This window comes from Miniopterus schreibersii (genome assembly GCF_964146895.1).
Source record: "Miniopterus schreibersii genome assembly, chromosome: 4".
NCBI classification, from domain to species: domain Eukaryota; kingdom Metazoa; phylum Chordata; class Mammalia; order Chiroptera; family Miniopteridae; genus Miniopterus; species Miniopterus schreibersii.
The window spans coordinates 22,014,673-22,030,309 of record NC_138105.1 but is presented as its reverse complement, the minus strand read 5'-3'; the positions used below and the strand labels follow the sequence as shown (position 1 = coordinate 22,030,309).

Genomic DNA, 15,637 nt, shown 5'->3' with positions numbered 1-15,637 from the left:
TTTCCAGAATGATGACTTCAACTTATTTCTTACTGACTGACTAAAATTTGGGGAGCCATAATTATTTCTGGTCCTTTGCACATTTGCATGGCCTTACTTCATGTTGGTACCTGTTGCCAGTATAACCAGGAAAGAATGATACAGATACACAGTGATGCATAGAAATAAGTAGCTGTGGTACACACACGGCTAGATGAGGCCAACCAACTGGGCTCCACGAGATACTTCAGGTCAGGACAGACCTCTTCCTCTTTCTAGTGCTCCTTGTAATGCAGTTGTACTGAAGTCTAGAATATTACATATTTCTTTAGACTGCCATGATTCATTACCTAGAAGATCTACCACTTATATGGAATGTGGGAATGTGTGGTTATAAAGAACAGCAAATTCTGGTTTATCCATGCAAACAGCTCACAGTCCAACCAGTTTGATAAACCTAAGGATAATGCTGAAATTCTCCACAACCTTGACTCAAAAGAAGCCTCCAGTTTATTCAATTAATACTTATTAAGTGCATATGTATATCCAGCAGTGTACAAACCTCTATTCTTATACCATAGAAATAATGTCAGCCTTTTTTTTTTTCCAAGTAGAAATCTAGTTTTAGAATTATTAAAAATGCAGTCTGGATTACTTGAATTTATATGTTTATTTATTCTATGTATTTAGGACTAAGAAATATATATGTGTGTGTATATATATGTATATGTGTGTGTATGTGTGTATATATATATATATTTAAAAGCCAGCACCCCAGATATCATAGTTTACAGAAATATCAGAGATCTCTGTGAAATTCGTTGACATGTAAAAACATGAAAGTAGCAGTGGGTTAAAGTCAAAATACTCTTTTCTTCTTTGCATGTATCATGTTTCCATTTGAACACAAATTTCTTGAAAAGCAGGATATGCATTTAGGTTTTATGATGATGGCTTTCTACCTAGAAGATCTAGTCATTTGTCTTCCATTTATAGGTACATGGTGGGATCACTCAAGTCACAGTTTTCAATGTGTACATGGGATTGTACACCTGGGTAAACTTTCTGCAAGGGCAATAGAGTTCCCAGTTTTTCTCCCTTCTTGATAGCACCTTTATGTTTAACTGGTTTAATGTAGAACATTTTAATACAGAAACCTGAAAGGAAAGAAATAAAATTACTCAGTTGATTGAACTCAGCTCAGTGAGGAATGGGAGAAAATGACCAAATCGCATCAGGAATAAGGACAGAAGCTGCAAGATGCCCAGAGAAGAACGGATTTAAATGACGACAAAAGCATCAAACAATAGCAGGAAAACAGTAGGTAGCTGAGAAAATTGACCCAGAGCAGTGTCAGCTCTAAAACATATTCTAATTAAACTATTAGACTTTAAAGACAAGGAAAAATGGAAATAACTGGCACAAGAATACAAATATTTCTAAATACCAAAAGAAAAAAATTTTAATTGAGTTAGTATAATGCTATAATTATAACATAGTATGATAATGTTGGGACCAAATATATATCTGTAACTATTAACTCATCAAATAGGTTCTCCTATTCACTTGGAAAGGAAAACCCTGTCCTATGCTGTATAGAAAAAGCCCCACAATAATTGTAAGAGGCTAAAAATTAAGGGCTGGACAAATATTTGCCAAGAAAGTAAAGCAAAAAGGAAAGCAAGGGTTATGATCCTGTTACCAGAGAGTGGAATTCAGGTCAAAAAGCATTGAAGCAAAACAGGAGGACAATTTATAATGCTAAATCCAGTGAAGATGCAACAGTGACAACTGTCCATGTGCTAAATAACACAGAAACCATCTATATAAAGCAGAGACTTCAGGAGATACAAGGTGAAATGGGTGGAAACCCACTAGTAATAGAAGACTTCAACACATTTATTTACATCATTGAAAACAGGTCAAGTGGACAGAAAACATAAGTAAAACTATAGAATCACGCCACCCAACAGGTAGCCACTAGCCACATGTGGCTAGTTAGCACTTGAAACACAGCTAATCCGAATTAGATGTGGTCTGAGTACAAAGTACACATGGATTTTGAAGACAGTACCCAATAAAGGTAAAATATTAATTTTTATGTTAATTGCATTTTGAAATAAAAACATTCTGGAGATACTGGGTTAAATAAATATATTATTAAAATGAATTTCACCTTTTCAGTTTATGTGACTCCTAGAAAATTTTAAATTACTTAACGTGGCTTTTATTATATTCCTATTGGATAGTACTGCCATAGAAGATCTAAACAAAATCATATATAAACAGAATGTGTGCAAGACCTCTACACTGAAAAGCCATACATCAGCTACTAATACAGCAACGCAAGAAGACCTAAATACATGGAGGGTGTAACATGTTCATTGATTGGAGGACTCATAACTTTTAAGTTAGCAGTTCTTCTCGATATGATTTATATAATCAGTGAAAATCCAGTCAAAGTCCCAGCAGACTTTTGGTGGAAATTGACAAACTGATTTTAAAATTTGGAAATGCAAATAACCAAGAACTGCCAAGGCAATCTGAAAGAACAAAGTTGGAAGATTTATACTGTCAGATATCAAGGTGTATTTTAAAGCTATAGTAGTTAAGTCATTGTGGTATTTGTGGAAGATTGAAAAATGACTGATGAAACACAATCTACTAGAAACTGACCCACATATATTCAGACTCTGAATTATGACAAAAGATACTGAAGTGTAGTAGGGGGGAAAATGGTCTTGTGAAGCTAATGGTACTGAGTCAATTAGATACCAATATGGGGGGAAATCTTTACCTCTATCGCATTCCTTACACAATCCAGATGGATTATAATTCTAAATATGAAAGATGAAGCAATGAAGCTTGTAGATGAAACATAGGGAGAATGTCTTTTTGACTTCAGGGTAGGAAAATGTGTCTTAAACAGGTAAAAAAATGTGTTAACAATGAAGGAAAATATTACTAAATTGGGCTGCATTTAAAACAAGAATTTTTTCTATATTGAAGGAAACATTAAGAAAGGGAAAAACAACCCATAAAATGGGAGAGGATCCTTACAATACATAGATCTGACAAAGGACTCGTATCCAGAATATACAAAAAACTCTTACATACCAATAAGAAAAAGACAGGGCAAAATACTTGAATGGGCACTTCACAAAAGGCAATATCCGTGTTATCAATAAATATGGGAAATGCAAATTAAAAGCTAAAAGAGATATCACTACATACTCATCAAAATGGCTGAAATGAGAAAGTAAAAGACTCGGCCTCCCTTTTACTCAAGGGGCTCTGGGACTGTGAGCTGGCTCAAGTCTGGGAATTGGAGTGGGGTGGTTTTTGATCCATTTTTGTGATGACTGAAGTCAGAATTCTGTTCGTCAGACCTAGAGTGTGTTCATTTATACAAATCTAATGAGGCTTTAGTAGGCTGCTGTCTATTTCATTCTAGGGTCACCATGGTTAACTAGACAATGCCACAGATGTCTGTGCTTCAGGCTAATCTGATTACTTCTTCAGCTCTGCTGCCTGTTAGGTAACCATGCCAACCTTGGCCTTGCCTTCTAAGTGGACGCCATTCATTGGCAGTAGTTTCTGTTGTCATTCAGGCCTAAGCTACTGTGTGGCTGCTCAAGGACATGGGTTCCCTCATGAAATGCTTCTTACTTGGGGAAGGGAATGTCCTCTGGACTCACTCCCAACAGAAATGCATGTTTATGTTCAATTAACAACATATGCAAGAAAGTTCATAGCAGCATTTTCATAATCACCTAAAGGTGGATACTACCCAACCGTCCATCTAGAGAAGAATGATTAACTAGATTAAGATACATGCATATAACAGAATACTATGTGAAGCAATAAGAATGAACTAAAATGATGTGCAAAAATATGGATGGACCTCACAAACATGATGTGGAGCGAAAGAAGCCCATGAAAGAGACTGCGTGCTGTGTAATTCTATTGTATTATCTTCAGAAACAGGCAGAATGAATAGGTGGTGGGGAAGGGATTCCCTTGCTGGGGATAATGACTAGAAGGTAGCACAGAGGGTCTCTAGGATCTGCGGATGCTCTTTTTCTTGATCTGGGTGCTGGTTACGTAGGCATATTCACTGTAAAAATTCACGGAGCTGTACACTTACGCTTTGTGCACTTTTCTGTGTGTATGTTACACCTCAAACAATTAAAACAACCAAACAACAAGCCCAATACCTAGAATACCAGGGACTTAGCTTTATCTAGAATATAGAGGCCTTTGTAAATATTTCAGTCAGCTCTTGCAGAACATTTTTCCAGTGGTGGAATTTGGGTAAAGTATCTATTCATGATAGTTAATATTGCTGCTGAAAGTGGTTTTGTTTATAGATTGTTAAGCAAAACCACATGGGCCACAGGAAGAAAGCCCTCTGACAGCTGGAGGGGCAGGTGGAGTGTGCATAAGGAAGAGGATTCCAGGAAACCAGTAGAAATGCATTAGCTATTTTAGTGTGGTACACTATGTCCTTATGTTATACATTTTATCACCCTGAAGGAAGTATGAAACCTTGATTATGGAATATGCATTCAATGCATCAAACATCTCCATATGTGTCCCAGGCATATACACCACCTCTTACCTCTTCCAGTTATCCGAACACCGTTATTGATGGCATTTTTGTTTTTATAAGGTTTCTCCTGGCCCATAATCATTCCAGTGAAAGGTGCATACACAGTAGATCCATCAGAGCACAAGACATCCACACCCTGGTGAGGCCTATGACTTCTAGGATGTAGATAAGAAGGAACAGACTTAGGAACTGCCCTGGGAGCCTTATTGCCCGGGAATGTGGTGGTAGCCCTCTGTTCCCGGACCAAGGTATCAAAAATTGAAGTACTGGAACATACTGGGATATCCCAGGTTTCCTCACTGTTTTGCCCAGTCTTAACCACCTTCCCTGAAGGTAGTAGTAACCATGTTGTAAAGATTAAAACATTTTAGATAATATTTGGCACTTGGGAAGCCTTTAAAAAATGTTAGGTATTATTATTATATGGCATTTGGGGGAAATGAGGCAATCCATACAAGTAAGTTTTATAGACCACTTAGGAAAGGGTTGTCTTTATGGGAACCTATCATAAAAGAATCTTCTGTTACCCTAGTCTTATTTTTCCCTCAATGATCCAGAAGTTATTACAAACATCATTTACTGTATATGCTATTTTAATATAGTGAGTAATACTGCCTGAGTTTATTAAAGTATATGTAGCACAAACACAGAATGTTCCCAGATTGTGAGATTTCTTGAGGTTGTCTCTAACAGTCCTCACTGTTGTCACTATGCTGGTTCTTACTGCTGCTTCTCTTTCCTAATAGGCTACTACCTGAAAAATGAGATTCACCAGGATTGTTAGATGATGTAAAGCAACACTGAGCAGGTTTCAAGTGAAGAGCCAGTAAGTTATTATATAAACTTTAGGGTGTGAACTAATTGAGTCTTAATTTTGGCAATTCAGAGGCCATTTTTCCATATTTCCCATCTCTTAGGCATATCTCCAGGTGTTTGAGGTTACTTTGTAAGTAGTATCTGTGCAGATACTATAATTAGGGTGGAGATCAATGATGCAATTGGTCACGCAGCTATTTCATCAGAGACTGGTACTCCCAAGGTGATACTGTACATGGCTGAAATTTCGCAGGTGTGTCCCTCATTGTCTGGAATAAATTGCCTGCTTAGGGCCAGCCCCTGGTGGTCAGTTCCCAGAGCCTGGGTCAGTAACACCGTGGTTGGATGGAAAGAGGATCCTAAAGCCTGAATCCTAGTCTAGCCTTCACCATCCCCAGCTGTGTTTGGCAGGTCCTTTAGCCCTTTGGTACCTAAATTCAAATTCCTCATCTACAGAATGGCATAGTAATGTTTGATTTTCACCTTGGAAAAACCAGGTGAAATAAGTCAGTGTGTGAAAACATTGAGAGGGGAAACACTGCTTGCTCCCCCTTTTCTTAGTCCATGCTCTGTTCCCAATTCAGAGCCCATACTTGAAGCAGAGTTCTTGGAAGTTGCTCCAAAGACAGTAGTATAACTGGTTTCATCTAGTTTTCCTGCTGTCAGAGGGAGATGATCATGAGCACTTGAGGAAACGTAGGGCAAGGACACTAAGCAAAGAGGTCAAGAGCCCAAAGAGTTTATGGTTATTTGTGAAACCCCATACATACCTGTGAGCCGTGTACTGGCCACAGCCATGGCTGTCACATGTCCTGATCTCATTGGAGGACTTGCCAGCACATATGTTAGCCCATGGTCCAGCCAGAGCTATAAAGGAGAAATATGAGAAGCAGATTTCCTGGTCTCACTTATTTCCAATCTCCACTTGCCTTAGAAGTCTTTCAGTGGATTCTGAAAATCTTGTTTTCGCTATAGTTTGTCCCTAACTTTCTGTAGTTTATGGTAAGGTATTCCTTTAACTCCTGATTCAGATGTAAAATTGGCTTTTTCCCTGGCTGTGACAGTCCATTGTATGACATACAGAGTATTTGTAAGTGTGTCTGTTTATTAGCATTAACCTATAGTTTCAGATTATCCACTAATGGCATAAATTGTGCTTTTCAACTTTTCTTTGTTCGTTGCTTGGCATGGAGTTAAGGAAAGTAATCAAATAGCATGGCTCAAAGAAGTAAGTCCAGAAACTCTTAAGGAACTTTGGAGTGTTCCCGTATTGTTAGTCTCAGTAATCAAATTCAAGAAAATATTTGCATTAAAGGAGAAACAGACTCTGAACTAGCAAAGTTTATTTAACACTAAATAAATCTCTTTCGTGTACGCAAACAGGGAAGAGGGAGATTCTTAGAAATACGAACGTGTTGAACTGGTTTAGAATAGAGAGGAGTGAGAAGAGAAGGTGGGCAAGAGGGTAGAAACAATTATATAAAAAATTATAAAGCAGTGAAACGTGGAAGAGGGGTCCAGCTCTATGTGTATTTTGTGCAACTTTGTTTTAGGTGCAACTTCTCTTTAACACAGTAAGCACTTGATAAATGTTGAATTGAATTCATTTTCCAAGATTTCCAATGTTAACATTTACAGCAAAATGCAGTCAGCAAACCCATTCTTTCACTTCAAAACAAACTAACAAAAACAGAAGCAAAAACAAGAACCTGTTAATGTGACCACTGATTTTACTTAACAGTATTTTACTACTTATCAATATATGTGCTATGAAGAGAAGGTACAGAATATGACCATTAAGCATATTATTTAATATTCTTTCAAAAGTCTTATACCTTGGAGCCAAGCTTTAAGTCCTTGGGAACTGAGGTATATACTAGACAGTTTGTTAATTTAGTCATTTTTCTCTTAGCCTGTGAGTATAAAGGGAGTGTTCCCCTTGTCCTAATCCCCACCGGTCTCTGCATCAGGAATTTCCTAAATCATTCTCTTACACAAACTGTGTACTTTCTACTTATGTTCCAGTTAAGTTCTAGACCATAACTGAGAGACATTTCTTAAAGTCCTCCCATTCCATTTTTATGTTTCCTCGTTAAACAGCGGGAACATTTGGGTGGATATCATTGAGAATACCCCGACACCCATTCTTCCTATTCCATTTTTAATAACTAGATACACAAATTTCTGTTGTGACTGTGCTATTATTGAATTTTAAATTTATCCTTGAAGTAAGTTTTTTAAAAATTAGCCAAGATTCTAAAATTGTATCTTTGACTTACCAGTTGAAATCAAAACAGTCAAAAAGAGGACTCCTGAGGAAAACATTTGGTTTTTATTTCCCTGTGATGTTTCTTCGTCTGATGATTATAATTGCTCCACACTCTCCTTGAAGAATATTCACATCTGAATAAATATTTGCTAGCTATTTCTCATTAGAATGCTGCATCTTTCATTTCGTTAATATGAGACAAAAAAATATGGGAATGGAACAAGTAAAATTCTAATATCCCACGGGTAGCTATTTGGTTCACAGGTAGGACCTGTATAAAGCTTTTGCGCTGCAGGAGCAGCTACTTTTATTGGGAATGCCGACTAAATATTAACAGAGTGATAAGAGTAAGTGAAGAGTGACTGTTCTCGGCTGTGGCTTCATGAATAAATGCAGATATAGTAAAAATACAAAAATATGCACAGACTAACTTTAGGATAATAGTTACCTCAGAGCAGGGAGGGAAACAGAATTATGGAAGGGTATACATGCGTAAACTCTAAAATATTCTATAAAAAGCCAAAAAGATCAGAATCAAATTTTAAAAATATTAATTTGTTAATTATTGGAGAATACATGGGTATTTGTTATATTGCTCTCTGTACTTTTCTGTATATTTCAAACATGTATTAGCATCTCCTTTTTATGCTTAATAGCAGATGAGGCCCTGGAATTTTCTGTGGAAATATCGCCATTTAAGTAATTTGTCAGTAGCTATGGGAGACTGAGATTGTGGCGCTAGGTCTCTACCCCTCCCTGCATTCACACCCTCGCCACGTCTCTTAGGGGCAGAGGGACTTTCTCAACCTTTGGTTTGTGGTTCGGTTCTATGATGCACTTTAACTAGTAAAGCGAGGCAGACACGACAGTGTATCAGTAGAGCCTGACCCCTGAGGGCCCTTATGTCTTTCCATTTCCCTTCTTGCGTTCTGCCATCTTTTTGAGGAGAACATTCTCAGACTAACCTGCTGGACCAGGAGATAATGACAGTCACATGGAGCGGATTCACCCTAGCCAAGCCTCCCAGCCAAGCCAGCCTAGCACATCCCTTAATTTACATTAGAAAATCCCCAGCTCTCAGGATTAGTGACCACAATAAACTCCACGGTGTTTACGGAAATACTAAGGGAATTAATGCAAATATAAGCTAGCTAGCGGAACATCTGTCCTGAACAAGGCTGCCCTATGTCCATTTTGGAGCAGTACCCCAGGGCCAGGTGGCACTGTCTTTGTTCTTTGTGTATAATCGTGATTGTAAGGAATGTTCAGATGACTACTGCATGTTAGAGACCTTTTCATTAGAAACACTGATCTGTTAATAGGCATATTTGAATGAGACCTTTATCTTCTCTGAGCTACATTTCTTCATAAGAGAATAAGTGTGGAAGTACAATGACTTATTGGGCTACAGGGACTTGATTACTAAAGAACATTTAACTCTTCCAAGATATACTCAACTATCAGTATTATAAGTTGACCTCATTTCCCCCCCATGCCTCGTGCCTTGACCATTCTTATTTTTCTTAGCACTTTCACCGAAGATAGAGACAGCGGGAGGAGGCAGAGAAATTCAAATTGACTGTAATTCAAGTTTGATGGTGATAAAAACTATTCTACCTATATGGAGACTAACTGAAAGTTACTTGCCCCTTTCAGCATACCATTCTCATCTCTCTTTAGAAAAGCTTGAGTTAAATTATTGTAATGGAGCTCATCCAGTAGGCTCAATTGTTTCCTCCCATCTTATCTCTGGTTCTCTGTAACTCTGTCATTACCCACAAGGTAGGTAATGAGTTTGTGCTGAAATATCAAAGTGAGAAGATTGGTCATATTTCAGGAGTTTATGAACAAATTGATCTTTATATGTTAATATTTTGTGTTTGTCTTAGTCCATTCAAGCTGCTGTAGTAAAATACCATTGACTGGGTGTCTTATAAAGTAAAGAAATTTATTTCTTATAGTTCTGGAAGCTGGAAGGCTAAGAGCAGGCTGTCGACATGGTCAGGTTCTGGTGAGGGCCCTCAGCCAGGTTGCAGACTGCCCATTTCTCCCTATGTCCACACGTGGAGGAAGGAGGCAATGGAGCTCTGTGCTTCTTTTTTATAAGGGCACTAATCCCATTCAGGAGGGCTCCACCCTCATTTCCTAAGTACCTTCCAAGGGCCCCACCTCCTAACACCATCACATGGGCATTGGGATTTCAACATAAGATTTTGTTGGGGGGACACAAACATTCAGACCATAACAGTGATGGTTAATATTAAATCATAAACAGAAAACAGTGGAGGAAACTATTTGATAGAGAGAGCAGAGTTATACATTTGAGGGTGAACCTCCCAGCATAGAGTCTTATTCTTCCCCAAGATTAAAAATACAGAATTTATAGGAAAAAAATTTTGGAGATGTAATAAAATTTGAATGAATTACCCAGAAGAAGAAAAGGATTGGGGAACCCTACGAATGTACATGCTGTATGCTTATTATATGGAATACAGTATGTTGTTTGGGGTAATTGAATTTGTGTAGCTAACTAGTCTTAACTTTTACTGAGTCTAGAAACAGTTTCAAAATTAGTTAAACTGCTACCATTCATATCAGGGGTGGCGACCCTTTTTTCTGCCAAGGGCCATTTGGATATTTATAACATCATTCACAGGCCATACAAAATTATCAACTTAAAAATTAGCTATGAAAAAAGCTCCTAGATTTATTGAATTTTGAGTCCTACCTGCGGTTGCCTTGGCAGGGCCAGACCAAGTGATTTCATGGGCAGTGTACGGCCCACGAGCCAGATGTTCCCCACCCCTGAATATGCTACAAATTTAGTGCATGTCCTCAGTGTAAGGAATATAAGATGAAGAAAAATTAGTTTGAATACTGGATAAGAAAGCTGCTGTTGCCAAACCACAACACAAAGCCTCGATGTGTGTTCACAGAATTGATTTGAACCAAACTATATCCCCATCAATGAGGAAATCTCCTCCTTGCTTTCTACTTTAATAGAGCTTGACAAGCACCAGAAACTTAGTGTTTATTAGAATGAGGACTCACAAATTCGCATGGACTTTTAGTAGTGTTAGTTGCTCCTGCCCATAAGCACAGATGGGGCAGCCTTTCCTGAAAGTCAGTTGGTAGAATTTTTCAGTTAAAATTACAACCAATGTTTGTTTTGTCTGGCTGTTTCTTTTATTTGGCAAGGGCAGTGAACTAATGAGACTAGTGTCATATGGTGACCTCTTTGTGGGTCAGTAACCTCTTCCTGTCCTAGGACCCCAGGCGGAGCCTTTGACCCTGGCCTTGCATCTCACAGATGGAGATGTCAGGGACTTGGCCACTGAGGGGCTTGAACTAGAGCACATAAGGGAATTAGAACAAGTTTATTCCTACTCATGGACTGACACCTTCCTTCTCATCTACTAGATAGTGGAATTGGATATAAGCTTTAGTCTATTTCTAGTGTCCTGTGGCTAGAATAGGTCAATGAAGCCCTGAGAGGATCTCATTAAAGATGACCTGTTAGTGGGTAAATCCTGGCAACCCATATATCATGCTTACATGTAATATGTGTGCTTTAAAGGGACTCTGAGGTTTATGTTCCGATTCTGAGTCCCTTACTCTATTGTAGATAAATGTTAAAGATGTTTACACCCCTGGTATGGGTATACTGACATCTTTCCTTGCCGATTTTCTCTCCTATTCTCTTACTCCTCTCTGATAAGCCAAATAAAACACTTGATTTTCTTCTCTTAAGATTATTGTGCGTCCTTTTGCTGATAGTTTCCTTATTTGTTTTCGTTATTTGTTTTTAAGAAGTTGTTCTGATTACATAAATAATACCTTCTTATTGCAAAAATTACCCAAAATTTTCATAAAGTATAAAACTAATTTTCCACAAACATTTGGGTTCTATGTGTTTCTCTTTTTATTTTTATCTAGTGTCTCTTGTCAGGAAAATATCTGTGTTTTATTAAATAGGTACTATCTTCAATTGAGCATATCTTCAAGGGAATCTCCCTCTCTTTCTCCCTCTCTCCTTCTCTCTCTCCCATATCTTCAAGGGAGAGAGAGAAGGAGAGAGGGAGAAAGAGAGGGAGAGAGAGAGAAACACTGATTTGTTGCTCCACTTATTTATGCATTCAGTGGTTGCTTCTTGTATGTACCCTGATTGGAGATCAAACTTGCAACCTTGGCTTATCCAGTCAACGCTCTAACCAGCTGAGCTGCCCAGCCAGAGCAGGACCAAGAATTTTAATAGAACACTAAATAACAGAAGAGTTAAAGTGTTGGGTATGTCCAAATGCTTCCATTTGGGCTGGCCGGGCGTGGCTCAGCAATTGAGCATCGACCTAGGTTCCAGGCAGTTGGGGTTTCGATTCCTGATCAGGGCACATGCCCAGGTTGTGGGCTCAATCCCAAGTCAGGGGCATGCAGGAGGCAGCCGATCAATGACTCTCTCGTCATTGATGTTTCTACCTCTCTCTCCCTCTCCTTTCCTCTCTCTGAAGTCAATAAAGATATATTTTAAAAAAAGAATGCTTCCATTTGGGTAAAATTTAATGAAACCTTGTTGGTTTTCCTTAGCTGCGAGAAATCACTTCTTTAGTCTCTTTGATCTTTGTTTGGATCTGCATCACAGAGGCCTTTGTGAAAGGGATGAGGCCAATGTTCTTTGCAAAGGGTTGTTGGCCTGGGTGACCTGGCTAAATACACGAGGCTCCCTCCCTCTCTCTTCCTCCTGTGTTTCCATGAAAGGAACCTACCTAGAAACACCAGGCTATGTTAGGCTGCTGATTTAGTAACCAAATGCATTCAGAAACCAGAACAACCCCCAGAAGTGCTCTATGAAAGTCAGTGAAGAAGGCATTAAATACACATGTTTTGGCTGGTAGAAGTCATAGTTTAATGATGAGTCTCCACTAGGTATCTTACTTGATTTGAAAATGCTAAGTAAACATTTAAATCATGCATTCTAACAAATCCCAGGAACTTAAGGAAGCATTTTCTAATGAGCCATTTCCTTTTTCATTCATGAAATAATGGAGTTACAGATTGTGGACCTTACAATGGAGTATCAGGTTGGATATGCTTTAAATTAAGTAAACTACTGAAGGTGGAAAGCTCTCTTTATGAAATGAGGATTCACAATACAGCTTTGTATCATGTGTAATGCAGTGCTTCAAGGTTAGAGGGATGTGGCCCATGGGTTTTCTGGCTAGAGGCCGTTGAGGAAGCACATTTAAATCAGGGTGGCAAATGTGCAGTATGTATACCATACTTTCCTGCCTGTGTCCGAGGGAGACATTACTCATCAAGCGTGCTATTCTGTCAGACTACACTCAGACATGTCCTCATGATCTTGCTCAGCACAGAATCTTTCCCAACTGTTGACGTATTGAAGTTAGCACATGGATTAAAATCTACCTGTCATGCCCGGCCGGGAGTGGCTCAGCAGTTAAGCATCGACCTAGGATCCAGGCGATCAGGGTTCGATTCCCGGTCAGGGCACATGCCTGGGTTGCGGGCTGCAGCCGATCAATGACTCTCTCATCATTAATGTTTCTATCTCTCTCTCCCTCTCCTTTCTTCTCTCTGAAATCAATAAAGATATATTTTTAAAAAATAAAAATAAATAAATAAATAAAATCTACCTGTCATACTTGATTGAGGTCAATTTACCTTAATCCAGTCTGGCCCTTAGTTTTTTCAGTGTTCTAGACTCAGAATCAGGGAGAGTGATTCGAGTTTATCAAGTTACTAAAAGCCAAATAAACACAGGATAGATGATAGATTAGATAGATAGATAGATGATAGATAGATAGATAGATGATAGATAGATAGATAGATAGATAGATAATAGATGATAGATAGATAGATAGATGATAGATAGATAGATAGATAGATAGATAGATAGATAGATAGATAGATAGATGATAGATAGATGATAGATAGATAGATAGATGATAGATAGATAGATAGATAGATAGATAGATAGATAGATAGATAGATAGATAGATAGATAAGGGAGGGAAGGAGGGAGGGAGAGAGAAGAAAGGAAAGATGATTTTCGGTGGACATGATTCCTTTCTAATGGGGGATGTGATCCCTTCTTGTTGTTAGGACCCTTGGAAAAATGGTTTAATGTATGTGGAATGAAAGCAGAAAGAGATGAAAAAATTTACGGGCATTTTCAACCAACTGTGTGATCCAACCTGAAATCTCTTCCCTTTCCCAAGACTAGAAAATGTTTCCCCCTTGGGTGACAGCAAATGGGCTCATGAACCTCTGGCTTCTTGATTCCCTTTCTGACTCCCTAGGCTCATGTTTTTCAACTGGGAGTACCTGGAGGTAGGCCCATAACATAACATAAAAAGCCACAGAATAGGCATGGCGACAAGGTGGCAGTGTTTCTTTAGGACTTGGAAATGAGGGAAGAGAAATAATCATTTCTATATATTAAATGCATGTGTGTTTTACATCTGCTAACATAATGTTTTTTAAAATTGAGATTTAATTTCCATACCATACAATTCACCCATTTAAGTATATCACTAAGTGGTTTTTAGTATATTAAAATAATGCAATCATTACCACTGTTTAATTCCAGAATATTTTCATCCCCCTAAGATGAAAAGCCATACATGTTAACAGTCACTCACCATTCCCTACTTTCCCCAGCCCCTGGCAACTATTCATCTACTTTTTCTCTCTATGGGTTTGCTTATTCTGGACATTTCATATCAATGAAATCATGCAATAGTGGCCTTTTGTGCCTGGCTTCTTTCACTCAGCCTAATGTTTTCAGGGTTCATCCCTGTGGTAACATGTATGAGTACTTTATTTTTATGACTGGATGCTATTTCACTGAGTGAATATAGTACATTTTGTTTATCCACTCATCAGTAGATGGGCGGTTGGGTTATCTCCACTTTGGACTATTATGAATAATGCTGTATGAACATTCGTGTATAAGTTTTTTGTATGGACATGTTTTCAGTTCTCTTGGGTATATACTTTGGGGTGGAGTTGCTGGGTCATATTATACCTCTGTGTTTAACTTTTTGAGGAACTGTTAAATTGTTTCCTAAAGTGGCTGCGCCAGTTTACATTCCCACCAGCAATGAATGGGTTCCAATTTCTCCATGTTCTCATTAACACTTGTTATCATGTGTCTTTTTAATGATAGCCCTCCTAGTGGATATAAAGTGGTATCTCACTGTGGGTTTGATTTGAATTTCTCTCCACATTTTTTCTTGTGACTATTGCCCATTTGTATATCTGTTTTGGAGGAATGTCTATGTAAATTCTTTGCCCGGTTTTTAATGGGATTATTTATCTATTATTGAGTTGGGAAAGTTTTTTACATATTCTGGATACTAGATCTTTGTGAGATAAATGATTTGCAGTATTTTATCCCATTATGTGGGTTGTCTTTTCACTTTCTTGATAGTGTCCTTTGAAGCACAGAAGTTTTTTATTTTAACGAAGTTTAATGTATCTTTTTTTTTCCCCCCTTTGGCTGCTTGTGCTTTCGATGACATGTCTAAGAAACCACTGTCTAGCCCAAGGTTATGAAGATGTAAACTTATGTTTTATTCTAAGAGTTATAATTTTATCTCTTGCATTTAGGTCTTTGATTCATTTTGATTTAGTTTTTGTATATGGTGTGAAGTAGAGGGTCCCAATCCATCTTCTGTGTGTAGATGCCCAGTTTTCCCAGTCGTTTGTTAATGACTGTTACTTCCTTTATTTAATTTCCTTGGCACCCTTGTCAAAACTGACTGGCCAATCTATTTCAGTTCTGGACTTCCAGTTCTATTTCATTGATGTGTGTGTCCTGTGCCAACAGTGTACAGATTTGATCACTGTAACTTTATAGTAAATTTTGAAATCAGTAAGTGCGAGTCTTTCAACTTTTTCTTCCTTTGCAAAATTGTTTTGCATTTCCACGTGAATTCTAACAT

General features: G+C 38.1%; 2 protein-coding genes across 3 annotated transcripts in view; one reads left to right on the top strand and one right to left on the bottom strand.

Moving 5' to 3' along the window:
* Window positions 1-15,637, top strand: part of LOC308556100 (F-box/LRR-repeat protein 21) — an 89,053-nt gene that overhangs the window by 19,475 nt on the left and 53,941 nt on the right. Inside the window, exon 10 of one of the 2 annotated variants that reach the window (XM_081135185.1) lies at window positions 5,338-5,417. The exons of the other annotated variant lie outside the window; for it this stretch is intronic. The gene's annotated coding sequence lies outside the window, so the exon portion shown is untranslated. The remainder of the gene's footprint in view (window positions 1-5,337; window positions 5,418-15,637) is intronic. 2 annotated transcript variants of the gene reach the window in all.
* LECT2 (leukocyte cell derived chemotaxin 2) lies at window positions 940-7,803 on the bottom strand. The gene is made up of 4 exons (XM_081135186.1): window positions 7,687-7,803; window positions 6,178-6,274; window positions 4,601-4,746; window positions 940-1,136 (listed from the first exon to the last, which is right to left on the bottom strand). The coding sequence occupies exons 1-4, from the start codon at window positions 7,730-7,732 to the stop codon at window positions 970-972; spliced, it is 456 nt and encodes a 151-aa protein (XP_080991312.1). The 5' UTR covers window positions 7,733-7,803; the 3' UTR covers window positions 940-969.